The 21,529-nt window shown below is 47.8% G+C and overlaps 1 protein-coding gene across 4 annotated transcripts in view; it reads right to left on the bottom strand.

Annotated features, from left to right (window-relative positions):
* EDAR (ectodysplasin A receptor) overlaps positions 1 to 21,529 on the bottom strand; it is a 97,170-nt gene that overhangs the window by 65,915 nt on the left and 9,726 nt on the right. For 3 of the 4 annotated variants that reach the window (XM_055329488.1, XM_055329486.1, XM_055329489.1), the window contains exon 1: positions 6,735 to 6,849. The exons of the other annotated variant lie outside the window; for it this stretch is intronic. In XM_055329488.1, coding sequence (XP_055185463.1) covers positions 6,735 to 6,761 — 27 coding nt within the window. In that variant the 5' untranslated portion in view covers positions 6,762 to 6,849. Of the gene's footprint in view, positions 1 to 6,734; positions 6,850 to 21,529 lie in introns of those variants that run through there. 4 annotated transcript variants of the gene reach the window in all.

The raw sequence follows: 21,529 nt of genomic DNA, 5'->3' as shown, positions 1-21,529 counted from the left end.
AGAGGGTGGGGGCAGGGGGCAGAGGAGAAGAGGCAAGGGTCAGAGGACAGAGCAAAGTGTTCAGAAAGACTCGGACACAGTGCACAGCACATGGAGGGCGGGAAGGGCAACTGGAGGGTACTTTGCAGCCACTCCAATGCTTCTGGACCCTCACTTAGAAATGGCAAAGCCACGAGTCGGACACTTGTTTCTCTGGCCCCTCACCCCTGGGGTCAGAGGATGAAGCATGGTTCTTGAGCCTCTGAAGTAGGCCTGTGCTCAGATGGCCTGAGATTTCAGGTGCTTCCAGAGACCTAAAAGCTCAAGAGTGAGGCTTTGATGATTTGGGATGCCTTGACCCTAAACCCAATCTGAAAGACCAATGGGAGGAGTAGGCTCCCCAGGCTCATGGCTGGCTGAGAAAAGACACCAGGTTTGGGGCAGGATGACAAGAGTTGTGAAAGAATCTGGGAGCTGCAGCGCCCTAATGAAATACCACCCTCCCCCCCACCTCACTGCCCCGGCTAGTCCACACTAAGTGGCCTCTAGCTGGGGGGCTGAGGCAATTAGAGCCAGCACCCACGGGGCATGGTACACTGTGCTCTCCAGGTCATGCTTAGAAAATGGGCAAGAGCCAGAGAATAATTTGTGTCAACATCTAGCTCTCTGTGGCTTCCCTGGGATTCCTGACTCCGAGAACATGCTGGAGTCATGCCTATGAAGTGTGTGTATATGGGGGTGGAGGTGGAGGTGACTTAGGTGAAGCAAAGGCTTCCCTGAAGCAACAAAGTCACTGCAAGGCTAAGTGTGGGCCAAGGGCTTGACGATGCTCCATGGAGCCTGCGTCCCGTGATCGGGGGACTCATAGCCTGGTGGATAGAGGAGACTTGAAGTTGTCAATCAGCTTTCCCAGCGAGTGAGCGCATGGAAAGGAAACTTGGGCTTCCTGGCTTCTGTAATACAGAGGATGTAGTGAGCCAGACGCCTGGAGGTGAGTCTAAAAAATGGAAACCAAACTGCCGTTTAGCTGGTGTTGAGAAAGTCCCAGGAGGGTGGGGCATAGAGAGAAGGAGCCAGCCAACCTTGGTGAGCAGAACCTAAAGTGTCATGTTCCCAGGCCAGAGAAGGCGGTCTCATGGAGTTCCCCTTGCTCTGGTCCAATCTGGGGTCCTCTTGCTTTTTCATGACTGGAATTGCATCTTTCAATGCTTGATTTTCTGTGACCTTCAAGCCTGTGGTGAAAGGACTCAAGTGTAAGGTTTCCCTGGAGCCCTGGTTTCTGCTGTTATCACTGGGCTGAGAGGGAGCTGGGGCCTCTCACACTCTGCGGTGTCCAGTCAGGCCAGCACCTGGGCATGGGATCCACCCTGAGCACTCAGCTCTGGGTGCCTGGTGAATGGCTGCTGGACCTGTGGGACACCGGCCTCAGAAGTGACCAGGGCCAAGATTTGCTTCAGAGTATGTCTGCATGTTACTCAGCAGCTTGGCACAAAACACTGTATGAAAATGAGCAAGATGTGGCTTCTGAGAACCTAACCCTTCCAAGGGTCTGTCCTCATGGATTACAGTCTTCTGAACATATGTACAAATAGGCACATACATATATAACTGGAATAAAAGGTTTACAAACCACCCTCTCTACCTGATATTTTCCACTATGTGATACAATGCTGTATGATGTATTCCATTCCATTAAAAAAAAAAAAATAGAGGTGCCTGGTGGCTTAGTCGGTTGAGTGTCTGCCATGGCTCAGGTCATGATCCTGGGGTTCTAGGATAGAGCCTTATGTCCAGCTCCCCGCTCTGTGGGGAACCTGCTTTTCTCTCTCCCTCTGAACGCCACTCCCCCTGCTTGTGTGCTCTTTCTCTGTGTCAAATAAATAAAATCTTTAAAAAAATAAAATAAACACTAGTTTCGACCCACTACATCAATTTCAAGATGCACCAAGTGGAGGCAACTGGCAATTCGAGAAAATGCTGCCCTCCAGGGAACAGGTTGCTAGCCCTCAACTAGCAGCCTGGATTGAAGGCAGCTCATAGAAGGGACTGACTGATGTGACACAGTGCCAAGGAGACTGGGAGTTGGGAGGGTGGACTTTAGTCCTGGCTCAGCCTGGCTCCCCTAGGCAATCACCAGCCTCTCTGGGCTCATTTCTCCATGGCTGGACATCACTGCAACTGATTCCCTGAATTTCTAACTCTGAATAGCAGGCACCTGACTTGATGCTTTCCTGGGAGACTGAACAAATAACAGGTGTTCGGTACCTTAGACATTTTAGTGGAGAATGGGTTGAGCTCACAAGTTGATGTTGTTGGTGAGTGCCTTTACAGATTACTGTTATGCCTCTCCAAAATACTTGATATCTGACTTAAAACCAGATTATCAGGTAAGTATTTCCTAGAACTTCTGCAAGAGCTTGAGGAAGCTACACACTTCTGGCTCCGCTGCCTTCTCAGCAAATGGAACAATGGACTATAACCTCATTCATCACTCAGCCTCATTGACATTTTTAAAAATAATTTTCTAACTATAATAACAATACATACTAATCATAGGAAGTTTTCAAATATGTAAAACTATAGAGAAGAAAACCTAAAAAGTACTTTGTAGTCTACCATCCAGAAATATTGAGATTTTGATGTTTCTTTCTATCTTATCTGTCTAATCGAGGATCATTTTGTACACAGAGTTTTGTATCCTTTATGCTTAATAATTTGATAAACATCTCCCTCTGTCATGAAATATTCTCCAGGATCACAGCTGCACAGTATTCCACTACACGGATGCCCCATGAGTAGTTAATCTATCCAAGCTATTTCGCTGTTATAATCAATGTACATAACTCACACAGTGCAAGGAACTCTCATTGTTTCCTCAGGATAAATTCCTGGGTACAGAATCATTGGATCAAAGATCCACAGATGCAGGAGAACTCAGCCGTGTTACTGTCCCTCCCTTGGTGGCTATCCCAGCGGGAATGGGGCCGATTCTGCAGAATGGCCACTACCAAGGACTTCTGGTGGTCCCTGACTAGATTTTGGAGTTGCAGAGGGAAGAAGAAAAATGAGCATGATTTGTAATGGCAGAAACAGAAAATCAGATTGAAGCAAGGGAGCACTGTCCAGCTCTCTCCCTTCTGGACAAGCAGAAGGGAAATCCTCATGCAAGGAGCTGCACGGTTAGGGTATAAGGTTCACACCTCTGGCTGCAGGAGCCACCAGCCCCAGGCTTGCCTGGCTGTGGTCACTCAGATGGGCTCCTGGGTGGCAAATGGGGAGTTGGAGATGTAGTACAGCATTCCTGGAGGCCAGCCAGCCTGTCACGGCTTGGCCTCTCCCAGTGGATCTCTGTAGTTGCTTCTCTTCACATGGGCTCAGCTGCTTTGGGGCTCCCCCAGGAGAGCTGGGGCCATGCCGTCTTCTGGAATCCCCCAAGAACACTTTCTGCAGTGAATTTGTGCAATGGGGACAACTGGACTAGAGGGGATCCAAGAGGAACGAGCCATGTTCTTGAGGAACAAGCATTAGATGTACATGTCAAAGGAGGGGCTGCCTTACTGGTTACAGAGTTCCTAAAAAGAACAGACACTTATATGAAATGAGCATTCATTGGCAGGTGTTCCAACTGTTTTCTTTTCTGAAGCTCTGGGGTCAAAATGAATTCATTCTCATGCCAGGGGATCTGCAGCTTGAGTGTGCTGGGGTCACTGCCTCATGAGTGGTCACCAGGCTGGGAAAGGGCAGAGGCAGTGTGTCCATGGTATGTGTGGCCAAGCCAACTCTCATTTTTCCAAGCTTATATTTGTATGAAAAACCCCAGCTGTGTTCAGGGAAACCAAGGAGAGGAAATGCAGCTGTAGGATGAGTCATGAGCTATTTCTCCCAACAGCCTGTCCCAGAATATAGCAGTTTGGATAAAATCCTGGAGAGATTTTTCTCCTGTTGGACTTTGCCTGTAAAGCACAGAAGGGAGGTCTAAAAAGACATCCAAGTGGGAATAAGAACTCTGTCCGGGGCTAGAACACATGACCGTTTCAAGGCACCCGACCCAGGCCTTTTCTTATGGTTTTGTAAATCCACAAAAGCACACTGCTCACTGCAGAGAGCCACTTTCATTCCTTCAAGCACTTCACACATATGAACCGAAGTTACATCTCATGACTATCCTATGAAATAGGTAGATTTCGTTGTGCCTGTCTCACAGATAAAGAATTAAAGAGGCCAGGTGAATTGTCTAAGTTCACACAAGTGATGAAAAAGGAAGCCCAACCAAGACTTTCCACCCAAGGCCCCCATTCTTACCAGTGGCCACCAGTCTGCTTTTCCACTTCCCAGCATGAGGATCGTACACACACTTGTCAAGGCCAAATATACCACAACGTCAATGATCCTCACTCTTCCATGGTTACATTAAAGGTCCACAAATAATCCCAGTATTTTCTAGAAGAACTGAAGGCAGCAGAGATGCCAAGAAAAGGGATGCCAAGAAAAGGGTTTGCCGACCATGGCTGCCTTCTCTTACCGCCTGCCAGTCATTTAGGCAGCAACAGTCAATCAAACTGAACAAAATCCTGTGGCTCTGCATGCCAGTCAAGATTAATCTCTGCCACGTGCAGGTCCCATGTCCTCATGTGTTCCCTAACTTCGATCACTTGTGCTGTGTGCTTGAGCCCCACAGTAGAGAATGCTTTAGTTTTGGAAAACTGCATTGTGGAGCTGTAGGCTATATATTCTTACTTGAAATTCTGTGGCAATTCAAAATGGCTGCTGTAAATAAAACATCATCATAAACTCTAAATTTAGTAAAACTGAGGTTTTTAGGAGCTGGGAGGAGAAAATTCATTTTGGGTCTAAAGGCCATCCACAATCTGTTTCTAGGGTGTTTAAGAATGCAGACATTCTTGAATTGAAAAAGATGTGAATTGTAAGCACTGCAAAAGGATCTTTTGAGAAATTAACCTTTTTTTGTGTTGAGATAACTGTAGCTTTCACACACAGTCATGAGACATAATGCAGAAACCTGGTGTCTCCTTACCCCAATCGTTTTATCTTGCAAAATTATGGTGTGCTATCGCCCGCACATCGGCTGCTGACATTCATGTAGTCAGGATGCAGATGAGTCACAAGAGGCCTTTTTAGAAACTATTTTGTAAAACGGTATCATCTGCAAGAGCGGGTTGCTATTTCAGCAGAAAAACGAACGTGGGGGCTCTTCAGGACACTGTGACAAACTTAGGAAAGTGCCCAGGCTGAGGGGCTCACAGGAGTGCCCATCTGTGAACTGCAACCTGCAAATGAGGGGCCCCTTCTTTCTGTAAGTTCTAGCCTTCTCCTGAAAAGATGTGGGCAGAGGGAGTACGGTGGGAGGCAGCGGGAAGGGCGCCCACACCCTCCGTACTAGCAGTGAACGGGCGTCCAGCCCCGGCTCCAGTGCTGGCCAGTCCTGCACTCACTTCTCAGGTCCTCTCCCTTGGCCAGAAGATGGGGCAGCTGAACCTGAAGCTGCCCAGGACGATGGCCATTATCCCCATGTGGCTGCTGAGTGCTTGACACGTGGCCAGTGTGACTTTGGAACTGAGTTTTTAGTGCCTGTTAGCTTTAATCAATTACAGGTAAAGCCACATGTGGCTTGTGGCTACAGCACTGTGCAGAACAGGAGAGGGTCTTTCAGATCCCTCCCTCCTCTCAAATGTTCTAATTAACAACATTGAGGCTTATCCAGATTGCCCCCCCCACCTCCAGGATTTTACTGAGGTCCCACTGGTCACTTGTGCTGGAGCCCACTGCCCACCCCAGGTCATGGGACTTCTAGACCAAATCATCCCCCTCTTTGTGTCACACGGTGGCTCAGAAGCAACCCCGCCAACATTTTACTGTGATTAAAAAAAATCAATTCATTCATGAGTTGTCCATGACTGTCATGGACTGTCGTGACTGTCCATCCTTTCCCTATGCTGAATATGAAACCAAAAATGGGGGAAATAAAAGTTCATATTCTAACTAAGAGAAAGGCAGGCGCTTTTGGGGAAAAAACAAAACAAAACAAAACAAGGAAAACATGATAACCAACGACTGAAATAAGGATATGATTTTGACAACTAAGACACTCATATTTCAAGAATCAGGTTCATGTGAGCAAACTGAAACAGCAAATAGCAAACCAACTCTAGAAAGAAAAAACATTGAACATAAATCCCTATGAAAGCTCCCCAAATAAGAGATTCACGCTGTCTCCCTAGCCTGAGCTCTTGGCTCATTCACCTTGGTGGGCTTCCACCAGGAGACTCATCCTTCATCATGAGCCTCCAGAGAATGGCAGATACAGCATGTGTGGGAGAAATTCTTCAAACCGTGTAGCATGACAAAAACATACTTAACAGCATCTCGAGGATAAGGATAATTTATTCACTCTAATTAAATCCTATAAGATACATCTATTTTTATAACATGAAGTTCTTTACCTTTAGTGACACAACCTGCTTGTTTCACACTAACTTCCTAAAAACGTACTCTTTATTTCATATTCTCCCATTTAAATATTGCCTCAAAATAAAAAAAAAGCCTGTGTTTGTGTGTATGGGGAGGTGTTATATCTTTTAATGACCATAACTGTCCTAGTGTCCCCAGACACAGGCCTTCCAGTGACAGAAAGAAACAGCAAACCCAGGAGGATCCTCAGCAGACTTTCACCCCATAGAGATTTTCTCCTCCTGAACTCCACAGGCTTTAGAGGGATTTGGGTATTTTCCTCTTACCTTTGGGTGTCTGTGTACCTCAGTCATCTCCCTTCCAGTGGCTGCCACAGCTGAAAGTCTCCTTTGCCCTCCCTTGGGTTTATGGTAATTGAATGTTTGATGTAGGATAGGTGTGGCTCTCTGTGCATATTGGCAGGTGAAGAGAGCGAGGCCTGAGGTTTTATCACATCACAGATGAAATTCAATATTGAGGCCTTTTAAGTCTCACAGCCCACCCCCAACCTCCCTGAACTCACCCTCCCTCAGCATCCCATCACCCCCAGGCCAAGATATATTTCCTGAAAACTGGAAAAACCAGGTACCAGAAATCTCAGATCAGTGCTAATTAAATTAGGTTATAAAATTTGGGCCCAGTGCTCTTATCTGTGAGTGACATCTTCCAATCTCCAACTGGGCGCTGAGTGTGCACAATTAAAGTGTCTGACATCACTGGATCCTGGTGTCGAATGCACTTGGTGCCATTAGCACATCAAAGTGTTTTGATCAGACTGACTTTGATGTACTCCTCACCTCCTGGTCTTTTTTTGCTCCTGTCTCTATCTCATGTATTAAACTCCAAGTATTCAACAATGTATCTGTGGTAGCATTTTATTAGCTGCTCAAGTTCCATCGTTGTCATTTCTCATATTAGCATTTTTTTTATTGGATCATCTTTACAATGAACGCACGGACTGAGGTGAAGGATCTGGAAGTGGCAGTAAGTCACTCCAAAACTGTAAGGAGTGCAGCAGCACCGAGACCACCACAGGTCGGGTCCCCTGGGACAGTACTCCTCACGGGGCACAGAAGTTCCACCATGTGCTGTCCCACTGGGCCGTTCTGCGGTCAGTCCCGTGGGGCCGGAGCATGGAGCCTGTGAGCTCAGCTGTGCCTTGTGCCCCTTCCTCGAGACAACGAGACAACGGCGAGAGCCTGTGAGGAAGAGGCTGCCTTTCATCTGGAGGACAGTGATAATAGACTGCTGCTTCTCAGGCTCATCCCGGAGTAAGAGAGCCTATTGGTTTCAGGAGCACTGAGCTACGAGCTATGGCATCTTGTTATCATGCTGCTGAGAGAATGGGCCCCCCAGTGTTGGCCCTACAGAGGGTGGGTGCAGGGGCTTGGGCTGTCCTTCTTTTAAGTTCCCTGTGACAGTCCAGGAGCTGGCCCTGGAGGGCAGCTGCAGGAGGACAAGGCTCCTTGGGACAGAGCACACTGGTGGCCATGTAGGACAACTCCACAAACTCAATACTCAAAGCCAGAGGGGGTAGAAAAGCAGGGGGCAGAAAGCAGGACCCCCTTCACCAGGATTTCCCCCACCGACACCAGCCAGTCTTGTGTTTTTGAGCCCAAGTCCCTGGGATAATCGGTGGTGGGTTCATATTTCACAGAGAGAACCAGAAAAAAAATTAGGAATATCAAAGGCTCGAATTTTCTTATACTTCAATACTTCGTGTTCTCCCTGAGGCTGCAAGGATGGCTGTGGAAAATATGGTTAGGGGGTTTGCAGGCAAGAGAGGGAACAGAGGGAAGATGAGGTCCATTGCTCTCGGGCCTTTAAAGTCAGTGTTTATGGATTTCCTACTTGCTTTTCATCCTTTTTTTATTATCAAAGAGACTTGTACCAGTCCTGTGTGCAACAAGTGACTTCCTGATTTTTCTGCCTAAACGAGGTGGCTATAAAACTTGAAAAGAACTGGATGCTGTCCGTACACGGAAAAGTGTGTTTTTGTAGAAAAAGTTAAGGTGAGTTTGATCCTTTAATTTGTTCACTTTTACTTCACAAACCACTTTCTTTCCCCCTTTCCCTCAGAGCTCCAGAGAACACCATCTATTCATTAAGACGGAGCTGCGGGTTTGTTGGTTTGAGGGCTTCATGTGTGGAAACCCCTAGAGATAAGCAAGCCTAGGATGGGTTTGAGAGAGCTCGGGGTGATCCCGTGCCCCACCCCAGCAGCCACAGCTTGGGGAGCAGCCAGCGCTCAGGCACCAGGCCGTGCTCACTCCCACTGCGGGACACATACCTGAGAGCAGAGCCGCGGAGCCTGGACGGTGGGTTTTGGTACACAGATTTGATGCTGAGCACTGACTATGTGACTGACCACCCCATGGGTTTAAAACAGAATCCTAGCCTCAGCAATCAGGCAACAAAAAGAAATGAAAGACATTCAAATTGGCAAAGAAGTCAAACTCTCCCTCTTTGCAGATGAAATGATACTGTACATAGAAAACTCAAAGACTCCACCCCAAGATTGCTAGAACTCATACAGCAATTCAGCAGTGTGGCAGGATACAAAATCAATGCCCAGAAGTCAGTGGCATTTCTATACACTAACAATGAGACTGAAGAAAGAGAAATTAAGGAGTCAATCCCATTGACAATGGCACCCAAAAGCATAAGATGCCTAGGAATAAACCTAACCAAAGAGGTAAAGGATCTATACCCTAAAAACTATAGAACACTTCTGAAAGAAATTGAGGAAGACACAAAGAGATGGAAAAATATTCCATGCACATGGATTGAAAGAATTAATATTGTGAAAATATCAAAGTTACCCAGGGCAATTTACACATTCAATGCAATCCCTATCAAAATACTATGGACTTTCTTCAGAGAGTTGGAACAAATTATCTTAATATTTGTGTGGAATCAGAAAAGACCCCGAATAGCCAGGGGAAAATTAAAAAAAGAAAAGCATAGCTGGGGGCATCACAATGCCAGATTTCAGGTTGTTCTACAAAGCTGTGGTCATCAAGACAGTGTGGTACTGGCACAAAAACAGACACAGAGATCAATGGAACAGAATAGAGAACCCAGAAGTGGACCCTCAACGTTATGGTCAACTAATATTCGATAAATGAGGAAAGACTATCCACTGGAAGAAAGACAGTCTCTTCAATAAATGGTGCTGGGAAAATTGGACATCCACATGCAGAAGAATGAAACTGGACCACTCTCTTGCACCATACACAAAGATAAACTCAAAATGGATGAAAGATCTAAATGTGAGACAAGATTCTATCAAAATCCTAGAGGAGAACACAGGCAACACCTTTTTTGAACTTGCCCACAGCAACTTCTTGCAAGATACATCCAGGAAGGCAAGAGAAACAAAAGCAAAAATGAATTATTGGGACTTCATCAAGATAAAAAGCTTCTGCACAGCAAAAGAAACAGTCAACAAAACTAAAAGACAACCTGCAGAATGGGAGAAGATATTTGCAAATAACGTATCAGATAAAGGACTAGTATCCAAGATCTATAAAGAACTTATTAAACTCAACAGCAAAGAAACAAACAATCCAATCATGAAATGGGCAAAAGACATGAACAGAAATCTCACAGAGGAAGACATAGACATGGCCAACATGCACATGAGAAAATGCTCCGCATCACTGGCCATCAGGGAAATACAAATCAAAACCACAATGAGATACCACCTCACACCAGTGAGAATGGGGAAAATTAACAAGGCAGGAAACCACAAATGTTGGAGAGGATGCGGAGAAAAGGGAACACTCTTGCACTGTTGGTGGGAATGTGAACTGGTGCAGCCACTCTGGAAAACTGTGTGGAGGTTCCTCAAAGAGTTAAAAATAGACCTGCCCTACGACCCAGCAATTGCACTGTTGGGGATTCCCCCCAAAGATACAGATGCAGTGAAATGTCAGGACACCTGCACCCCGATGTTTCTAGCAGCAATGTCCACAATAGCCAAACTGTGGAAGGAGCCTCGGTGTCCATGGAAAGATGAATGGATAAAGAAGATGTGGTCTATGTATACAATGGAATATTACTCAGCCATTAGAAATGACAAATACCCGCCATTTGCTTCAACGTGGATGGAACTGGAGGGTATTATGCTGAGTGAAATAAGTCAATCGGAGAAGGACAAACATTATATGGCCTCATTCATTTGAGGAATATAAAAATTAGTGAAAGGGAATAAAGGGAAAGGAGAGAAAATGAGTGAAAATATCACTGAGGGTGACAAAACATGAGAGACACCTATCTCTGGGAAACAAACAAGGGGTAGTAGAAAGGGAGGTGGGTGGGGGGTTGGGGTGACTAGGTGATGGGCACTGAGGGGGGCACTTGGTGGGATGAGCACTGGGTGTTATGCTAAATGTTGGCAAATTGAACTCTGATTAAAAAAAAAGTTACAACCATTCTAAAACAAAAACAAAAAACAAAACAGAATCCCGTATCACCGAAGCCCCCAGCCTGGGCAACCCTGGGCAATCCCACGCAACCCCACGCACTGTGCCAGGGGCTGCACACAGGCCAGCTCATTTGATTTTCACAGAGCAGCCTGAGAAAGGTGCTGTTACTGATCTCGCTTTACAGATGAGGAAACTGGGGCTCAGAGAGGCTAAGTAACTTATCTAAGGTCATAATAACCAGCAAGCAACAGATGGGGAATGTTAATCCATGCCAGGTAACCCTGAGCACGGCCACTGCTGCCGCTGCCACTGCTCCATCTCCTGAGTGCAGGTGGGCTGGTGAGCACGTCACTCCACTCTGGCATGTGGGTGCATACCACTTCCAAGTGGGCCACCAGGTTAGCATTTTCTATGGATCAGAAGCCAGAACCTGTTGTGTCCTCCAAGTGTGGTCTTGCAGACCTGCTACAGCAGTATCACCCAGGAACTTGTAAGAAGTGTGGACTCTCTGCCCTCCTGGACCTATAATAAATTGAAATCTGCATTTCAATTAGATGCCAGGTGATTCAGATACACTGGAATACCTGAGGAGGAACGGATTCGCACACAGGTCTCCAAGCTTATTTTGGTTGCACATCCCTAATGGGGACTGAGTAAGCATCATCTACATGTGACATGCTGCTGTACCTATTATACTAAGATACTATCCACTTTTTAAATATAGATACAGAAAATAAAAGCATGAGGGTAAGATGGAAAAAGTAATATTTATTTGCTAATGGTGCAACACTCCTTATGATTGTTTAACTTGGAAAACTAGGGCTGTAGCTTTCCATGTTAGTAATGAGCAGGTTTCTCTGAGCTGTGAGGGAGGGAAGAGCATATAAAGTCCCTGTGGCTCCTTGGGAGCTGCAGCAGAGGACGGGTGAGGACCATTGTGTCATCAGCCCTCTGGGTCCTGCCCTCCCAGCTCCTGCTGCAGGCTGGGGGAGGAGCTTTGGGAGGGCGGCACCTTGAGCTTCCCGTCCACAGTCCCCTGGTAATAGCCAAGGGGCTTTCTCTTGTTCCTCACTGTAGAGGGAAAGAGAGCTGGCATCTCCTTCTACTGCTGTACAGAGAGGGCTTATTCCCTTCACCCCCAGGTCACCCTGGGCTAGAGCTGGACTCTGATCGAAGAACCAACAGTTGCAAATAACACAACCTGGAAGGGTGGCGCGGCCCACTGTCACCTGGGGCAGCCCAGGATGACTTGACTCCTCAGGGGAGGATACTGGGTGGGGCTTTGCTCCCCACTGTTTATACTGTAGAAGAGTCACAGTTTTAGCTCCTCGACAATGAGATTCCCCATGATGAACACACAGCTGCTCTTATGACTCCTTGTCTCAGGCATCCGGCACCGTCAGTGATAAATGAGCCCGCAGGACAAGGGCCCCGCTGGCTCCCAGGCCAAAGACAACGCCCGAGACTGACTCTTACCTAGTGAGATTCTGCCTTTCCAAGACCTCCTCTGAAATTACCCATTTTCCTCTTGGTCTTGTTTTTGCTGCTATTGATTTGTACGACTCATGGATGTGACAGCTGAAGACAGATTGGCTCACACCTCCACCGAGAAGAGTCTGCAAACTCATGATCTGCACATTTGTCAAATGTTTGCAGGGCCAGGAACTGTGTTAGGCCCCCGACAGGAGGCAGGTCACCCCCTGCGATCCGGGGCGGAGGTCCATAGACGATTATTCAGTTCAGTGACGACTATGAGGTGGGGTGATTCTGTTTCAATTTGGCCCTTTATCCCATTTCTCAGACTAATTTTTGACTAAGTGCAGGAATTTTACCTTGAGTCATTTCAAGAAATTTATTAAGTACCTAATAAATGCACAGTACCATTTCAGTGCTGAAAGAAATACAAAAGAAGTGAAAAATGAGTAAGCCGCAGTCCCTCAGGCCTCACCATGGAAAGACAGTCAGAAACATGTAAAAAACTGAAATAACGGGGATCCCTGGGTGGCGCAGCGGTTTGGCGCCTGCTTTTGGCCCAGGGCGCGATCCTGGAGACCCGGGATCGAATCCCACGTCGGGCTCCCGGTGCATGGAGCCTGCTTCTCCCTCTGCCTATGTCTCTGCTTCTCTCTCTCTCTCTCTCTCTCTCTCTCTCTCTCTGACTATCATAAAAAAAAAAACTGAAATAACAATGCCTGGTAGAGTGTGATTAAGAGCAAAAGAACAGCCGAGAGCAAGCTGTGAGGGATCCAAAGAGGGTGAAAGAAACAGCAGCCAGGGAAGCTTCAAGGCGAAGTTAGCGTTTGATGCGGGTCACAGAGATGCTAGAGCCGGTTAAACACAAAAGGAGCAAAGCAGGGGAGTTGCTCACAGAGGCTCGCGTCAAAGCTGAGGCTGGGCTTTGGGGTGCAAGGCGCAGGACCCTGTGCTTCCCCATGGGGCAGGTGGCACCTGGCCGCATCACGGTGACCTGGGCCGTCAGCCCCCAGGAGCAGGAGCTCGCCCTGCAGCACCTCACGGCTCCAGCCTAGTGCTGGTGCGGAGGGTGTCACAGGAGCCTGTCGGAGCTGCAGACTCAGCCCCCACCTCCCTGAGTCCCAGTCTCATTTCACAGGACCCCAGTGGTGCCCATTAGGCAGACAAGTACCGCCATGAACCTCCGGTTATAAAATAAATAAGTCGCGGAGGTGAAAAGTCCAGCACAGTGAATGTAGTCAATAATATCATAATAATGTTGTAAGGTGACAGATGGTAGCCACGAGTATGCTGGCTTACCATGGGGGGCACTGCATAATGCGCAGCAATGTCGGATCACTATGTTGCACACCTGAAACTAATATAACACTGTACGTCAACTATACTGCAATAAAAAAAACCCAAAAAACTGAAAAGTACTTGGTTGGGATGTGAGGAAACAGGCTATGTGACAGGGGAAAGGAAATATTTCAGGACCATTAATCTGTTAATGGAAGAGAACCTGGAAGCCAGAGTTTAACTAGGAGTCTGTTTCAGGGCCTTAGGAGGGGCCCGGTGTTGTTCCAGACTTCCCAAGGTGTGGGAGAGGGCAAGGCACCATGTGGAGGCGCCTGGACTGGCCTCTGGGAGCGAGGTTGGAGCTGGGAGGCTGAGTGAGTGTGGTCAGCCCACACACAACAGAGTCCGGGAGTCACTGGACACATGCTAAGGGAAGACAGGAATCAAGGAAGAGGAGGGCTTCTGCTAAGAACTGAGGTTAACAGAAAACCCATGAGAGAGAAAGAAGAAAAACTAGAACAATGGTTACTTGCAGCTTTCATTAAGAGAAATTTTACTAAAATTTCTGTAAGCCTAGAATTTCACACCATTAACATAAATTCAGGAAACACATTTTAATTTGTTATTGGTGCCAACAAAAGCAAGCTCACTAAACAATAACAGCATCTTGGGAATAGACTACAAGACTGAACAAATACAAATAATAGATTTGCTAATTCTTTTCTTTCCCTGTGGAAAGTACTACTGTTCAGCTAAACAAACTAACTCGTGAAAGGCTTCCACGGATCACAGAGGGACCTGGACTCTCTGCTCGCCACCTGTGTAGCTGCTGGAGGAACGGGAATGAGGTCGAGGTGGTGATGGTCCAGGCAGGGGTCAGTGGGTCACCTGGGATACTCTTCACCATCTCAAACTCAATTCCTGGTACATCCCATTTGGGCCACATATTGGGCACTTAGGTCTTGGGGTGCTGTTTACATTTTCACGCTGTGTCTTCCTCTCTAACTAGATTCTTTGCTCTTTGGGGATGGGGATTATCCTTGTACCTCCGCACCTTTCTCCCAGCAACTAGAAACTTGCTATTCATAGGGTAGTCCTTGGGATGCACTGTATTACCTGGGAGTTTGTTAGAAATGTGGAATCTGAGGCCTCACTGCAGACCCACAGTATCAGAATGTGCATCCTAACCAGATCCCCAGGTGATTCACAGGCCCATCAGAGTCCAAGGTTATAACTCTAGAGCAACAGTCCTCTGCTCTGCCTGCACAGTGGCATCACCGAGGGAGATTTTAAGACTGTGGAGCTCCTGGGTTCCTCCCTGAACCACTTAAAGCTGAATTTCTTGGGTGGGTTCTAGGCACCTGCATTTTTTAGAAGCTCCCCAGGTATTTCAGCATAAGGACAGGAATCAAGAAGAGAGCTAGACCCAGAGTAAGAATGGAGTAAATGTTCAGTTAACGAATACACAGAATGAATGATCATGGGGCATGAGGGCCGAGGGCAGGCCCTGAGCCGTCTGGTCAACTCTCTGATTTTATGGAAGAAACTGAAGCCTATGGATTCGAAGTGATTTGCCCGAGGCCACGTAGTAGTCAGGGGCAAGCTAGTGTTAGAGACCAGCTGTGCTGGCTTCAAATGCATCCACAACCTGACGCTGCCTAACTCCCCTCTTTGTGAGTACGGACTCATCTTGGTGGCTCACTGCTAACCATCAGAAACAGCAGAAGTTACCGGGCACTCCTGCGAGGCTTGGTCATCAGAGGTACAGCAGCCTCCTGCCTGCTTGCATTGGGTGGCGCAGCTACCACATCATGGGGACACTCAAGCAGCCCATGGAGAGGCTCACATGGCCAGGAAGTGGGCCCCGCTGCTGGTGGCCACGCAGGAGAGCCTCCCCACCCGTGGCTCCCCTGCCTCCATCAGATCTTCAAGTGGTGTGGCCCCGAGACTCTGGGCCTCTCCCTGAGCCTGGCCTCCAAAGCTGTGTGAGGTGGCAAACGTCTTTGTCTGAAGCTGCTTGTTCTGCTTCACTGTGTGTCCTCTGTTGCGTCTGCCACACCCCAGAGTGCTGAACATCCACATGGCTGTCCCACAGGTTCGATTCCAACAGAACTTACATAGACAGGCTGACCCCGGTTCTCTAGAAGCTTCAGGTTTAAAGCAGACAATGACAATGAAATCTAAACACAGAGGCAGGCAGGGCCCGACACGGTGCGGTCACCCAGCCTGAGCCCGCACAGTCATGCTGAGGTCCCCACTCCTTTCTGGAGGCCCCTCAGGCATCCACCCTGCCCCTCTGGCTGGCTTCAGTGACCACACTGAGCCACTGCCAGGCTGCGGGAGTGCGGGGGGCAGGGCTGGGGCAGCTTTGGAGAGCAGAGGCACAACCTTGGTTCAGGCAGGTGTGCCCTGCATGCCCAGGGTGAGCAGAACCAGCATCTGAACAGGGTGCGTGGATTTTCCCTACTCCGCCCGACTTGTGGCCTCGGCTGTGATTTCACAGCAGTGGGAACTGGTCTGGCTAATTTGAAAAGCAAACAAACAACACCCAGCTGATCTATTAATGACCAGACAATGGCCGGTGGCCCAGAAACTAAACACTGAGACTCAGAAAGGGTGTGAGAAAAGGTGGTGGCCACAAGGCTGCCTGCTGCTGCTGTGCAGGTGCCTCTTCCTCCACCTATACCCCTCCACCTCCCTCGGCGAGCGAGATCTTCCCCTGTGCCGTCGTGAACTTCCTAAGCTGGGCATGCCCAGAATACTGTGATTGAGCATTTCCCAGGAGGGTGCTTCACCAGGTATTCATAATGCCACCTCCCTGCCCTGAGTGAAAATAGGCCACTGGACGTTGGGATGGCTCCTCCCAGCGGGGGCCAGAGGAGGGTGCAGACAGCATCGGGAAGCCCGGTCCCCACAGCAGCTCAGACAGGGATGCCCAGAGGCTACTAGTGCCCGAGGATGCCCTGGGCCCAAACCCTAGCAGTGAGCACAGCCCCTGACTCTGCCCTGTGCTAGAAGAGTTACAGCCTGAAAGCAGTGGCTTCTAGACCCATGTGCCTTTCTCCCTCTACCTGCCAAGGTACTGACTGTCTCTGGGGGGAAATGAGGAATGCATTTTCCAGGAAGCCAGCTGGGGAGTCCAGGGCTACCCTCATAACATGGCTTGTTCACCATGGATTGTAAACATTGCACACTGCTTGGCTTGCAGCCACAGGCTTGACTTTCCATCTCCTGGTAAGAAAAACATATCAGAATTCGCAAAGGCCCTTTAACCCTGAGCTCTTTTGGAAACCCTGCTGGCCTCCACTTTTATGAAAATAGCTTAATGACTTTTCCTGGGGTTTAAGATCAGGCCCCAGGATATTTTCAGCACAAAGTTCTTACCCATCATCAACTAAATATGGAGCTGTAGGCCTCAGCTTTGTTCACAAAAGGCTCAACATTCCACCTCTAGGAGACCTAAGACCTTCCTGTCCATTCATTTTTCAAATACGAATAATAAAAATGAAAGATGCCAGGGGCACCTGGGTGGCTCAGTTGGTTAAGCATCTACCATCAGCTCAGGTCGTGATCCTGGGGTCCTGGGAGTCCATCTGCATTGGGATCCCTGCTCAGCAGGGAGCTTGCGTCTCCCTCTCCCTCTGTTTCTTCCCCTGCTGGTGCTATCTCTCTCAAATAAATAAAATCTTTAAAAAACAAACAAGCATAGAATGAAAAGTGTCACATATTCATGGTGGATTATGGGTTAGATACAGAAGTACCCTCTTATTAAGGTACCATTCTTAAACCACAAAGAGTAGACATAACCCAAGTGGCAAAGGTGGAATTCTAGTTCCTTTCAGCACTTGTGCTGTGCCACTGGGCATGCAGAAAATGTGCAGCTTGTAGGATTCTGCTGGAGATTCAAAAGCCCTAAAGGCAGTCACTCCGTCATCCCCAGACAATTCAGGCAGCCATCGTGCAGCCCCCCGCACGAGGACCACCTTTCCGGTTGGCTTGGAGAACCAGAACCCAGCACTGAATTTGCTTTTCTGAGTCCCCCACTAAGTGCAAGGACACTGTCTACAGGGATTAAGCAGAGTTTGGGGGCAGGAGACAGGGCAGCGCCCTGAGCCAGCACTCCAGGAGCTATAACGTTCCCAAAGCCTGAGGGGCAAAGTAGGGAGACTGGGTTTGAACCCAGGGATGCGCCTTACACTAGCCTAACACGTTATCACCACCGATGAGCCCACACTAGTATGTGATAGGTGGCTCACATCCGTACTTTATTCAGACGTCTCTAGTTTTGCCCTCATGGCCTTCTTCTGTTCCAGGATGACACCCCAGACACCACATCACAGCATGTTTACTCTCCATGGCTCCCCCAGGCTGTGATGGTTTCTCAGACTCTCACTGCTTTTGATGACTTGGACACTTTGAGGAGGGCCAGTCAGGTGTTCTGTAGGAAGTCCCTTAATTGAGGGGTTTGTTTGATGTTTTCCTCAAGGTCAGACTGGGGTTATGGGTTTTAGGGAGGAAGGTCACAGAGGTAAAGCATCCTTTTCATCACATCCTGTCGGGTGTATGGACTGTCAACATCATGTATCACTGTTGATACTGACCTGGAGCACCTGCCAGGCCTTTCCACTCCAAAGAAATTTTTCTGCCTCCACACTGTCCTTTTTGGACTCTTAGTGATGAGAGTCCACTCCTGAGTTATGTCCCAGCTCTTTGAGAGGGGAGTGTCCACATAATGTGTTTCAAATTCTTCTGAATAACAGATTTGTCTCTTAATCTCTATTAATTCAATCATTTATTTCTATGGCTATTTATTTTAGATGCATGGATATTTATTTTAAATTTTGGATTATAATCCAACACGATTTTCCTGCTTAAATTATTCCAGCTTGCCCTTCTCTACTTTCTTGGCACTAGAGGATGCTCCAGGCTTATTTTTATTTTATTTTTCTGCCCCAACCCTGTGATGAACCCTCTCTCCCAGGAATTCTGATACCATTTGAGAATGGCATTAGAAATGTGGATCTGGGATGCCTGGGTAGCTCAGTGGTTGAGCATCTGCTTCAGGCTCAGGCCATGATCCTGGGGTCCTGGGATCGAATCCCACATTGGGCTCCCTGCATGGAGCTTGCTTCCCCCTCTGCCTGTGTCTCTGTCTGTCTCTCTGTGTCTCTCATGAATAAATAAATAAAATCTTAAAAAAAAAAAAGAAATGTGGATCCGGGTGTGGGGCAAGGTGAGGAGATACCTGAGGATGCCTGTTGCCTCTCAGTGCAGGAAAGAACCAGCTCGCCACTATGCAGGTGACTGTGCTATGACAGCAAGTCTGAGATGGTGCCCTGAGGATGCTGGTAGCCCGCCAGTGGCCAGCCCCTGCGTGTTTCCAGAAAGGATACCTGAAATGTCCTGGACTGCTCGCCAAGAGCTCTGCCTTCACGGCTCATCAGTGTTACCTCAGAGGTCCATGGCCTCCTGTCTTTGGCTCTCTGAGGATCTTGCCCTTTTTGAGTATTCTTTAAGTAAAAAAATGATTCCAGGTTATTATGAAGGAGTTGGCACATCTGAAAGTCCCAGTACTGCTTCCTCAACCTCAAGACACACATTTACCCATTTACCTTCTCATTGAGAGTTTTCCTTATTTCCATTGCTGAAAAAGTCTGTAAGACTCTGATGAATACAAGACTTTCGAAACGGACAGCGGCAACGGGCTCCAGCATCTGTGAAAGCCCGGTAGCTTTCTGGGCCTTAGCACAACTCCCGCTGAGAGGGAAAAACCATTTGTGTTTCCTTTTCTTGCTCAATCTCTCATTCATACATACTAATCACTTTCTAAGCCCTCACTAAATGCAAGACATGATACTGTATGATGGATTAGGGTCCTACAGCATATGTGTATTCTTACTTATAGACAGGATTCGTGGCATCTATGGATATAGATGAGACCCTTCAAGGAGCCTATTTCTAATAGAAGACCTCCAACCAACCTACCCCAACAGAATTGGGCTACAGGCATTTCTTCTTCTGATAAAGGGTGTCCACACAGGGAAGTGCCAGGGCAGGAAGACAACCCGCTCTGGGCAAGCATGAGTCCTGCCTCTGGGTAAGGCCTGCTGGGGCGCTGCCTTCATTTAGAAACCTCTTTTAGAAAACCATCTTTGGCTTTTGAAGTACAAAAGGGTCCAGGCAGGGTACAGAGTAGTGTTTTAAGGGGTAAATACACCCTCTAGGCCTAGAACACCCCATTGTATCTCTTTGGCTCCCAATAACCACCATCTTACTAGGTGGCCAGGCCTCTCATTAAGTCTAATTAAATACAAGAAGCTCATTAAAAAAAATTCATCAAAAATATTGAAATTGGCAGGTTCTGGGTGTCTTTACCAAACTCCATGTTTAAAATAATTTTGAAGACTAAGAATTTCATGATGTATTTCTAAAAAGTAGGCCTCCAGGGGATCTTCATGTTTATAGAACACACAGATCTATCCTCCTTATAGTTGTGAAAACAACATGTTTTGTGTTGTTTCTTTGTGTTTAACAGTGATTTTTATAAATCATAAATTTTAACCATTAAAATATTAAAACTAAACTTGTTAGCATCTGAGATGCAGTGAGGCACGGTCAGAGGAAATGGGTTTTGAAGCAAAAGGAACACCAGCCAGTGCCCAACACCAAAGGTTTCAGTATGGACACAGTCCATCAGTAAAGCCAGAGAAAAGACTCAGAAAAATTCATTCTGAAAGCAGAAAGGCATCAACGAATTTGTTAGCACAGCTGTGAATTTGGTTAAATTAAACCCAACATGAGAATAATCCACACACAGAACAGAAGGAAGCAGCTAATGTAAACTCAGATGAATACAATTGGAAAGTTTTCCAAAAGGAAACTATTAACCCTCAAGAGTTTCCAGTGGGCGGGGCGAGGGTGCACACAAGGAGCAGATGGTCCATTTCCAGGGAGGGCTCAGGTGTCTACCTAGGAAGCAGAGAAGTGCCAGCTTCAAAGGTGTTTGGTGTTGTAGAAAAGGAGATTCACCTAAACCACAGATACTAAACCACCCAGTGAGGCTGAGATCCTCCCTCTGCCTTTCTTCATCACGCCTCCCAAGTCTCTAACTCATACTTAAGGAACAGACCTTTCTTGCTGTGAGTTAAGGGAGAATCTGTATCTTAGACTCCAGATGTGCAGGAAGTAAAGGTATCATCCAGTTGGGGAATCTGAGAGCCAGCTTTGCTACCTCCATCTGGTGAGCCTCAGTCCCTCCAACAAGCTCCTGGTGGCACCCACACCAGGCTGCTTCTGCCCCTCACTCTTCCACACCCCAGCCTGGTCCAGGTCTCGTTCTGAGCTATTCTGGTTGTTGAATCACACACACACACACACACCATGTGGTACTTCAGCTGAGGAGGGTGCCAGGGGCTGGGGAGCAGTGATTATAAATCCTGATGCAGAGACTGCACAGTTCGGTGGCACTATTTATCCCAAACAGGGTGACTGAGGAATGGGAGAAGGAAAGGATGGGGAAGAAGCCCCAGGCAATGGGGCCATGTCAGCTGGCAAAGCTGCTGAGACCTGGACACCGCACCCACCCAGGGTTAGATGAATTATGGCAAGAACTGAAGACCCAGCAGCGGCCTATGGCCGATTGGAGGCAACAGCCACCAACCCATGAAAGGACAGTTCAGCGGGTTTGGGGAGGCAAAGCTGTGGTCCCCTTAGCGCTGCTAGGGGATGACTGGCCCTGTGAACAAAGTTCCTTCACCTTGACCATCTGTGTTTCCTGATGGGTCCCTAAGTCAGCTGTGAGGGCAGCACTCGGGGAGGCAGAGTGGCCCATGTGCCCTTGGGGTGGGGCTGGTGGGAGGGGGCTGCAGCCCCCCAACTGTGACAGAGCGTGGTACCTTGCC

The sequence above is a fragment of the Nyctereutes procyonoides genome, unplaced genomic scaffold (assembly GCF_905146905.1).
Source record: "Nyctereutes procyonoides isolate TBG_1078 unplaced genomic scaffold, NYPRO_anot_genome, whole genome shotgun sequence".
NCBI classification, from domain to species: Eukaryota; Metazoa; Chordata; class Mammalia; order Carnivora; family Canidae; genus Nyctereutes; species Nyctereutes procyonoides.
Note: the sequence above shows the minus strand (reverse complement) of the source record. Positions and strands in the feature narration are given on the sequence as shown.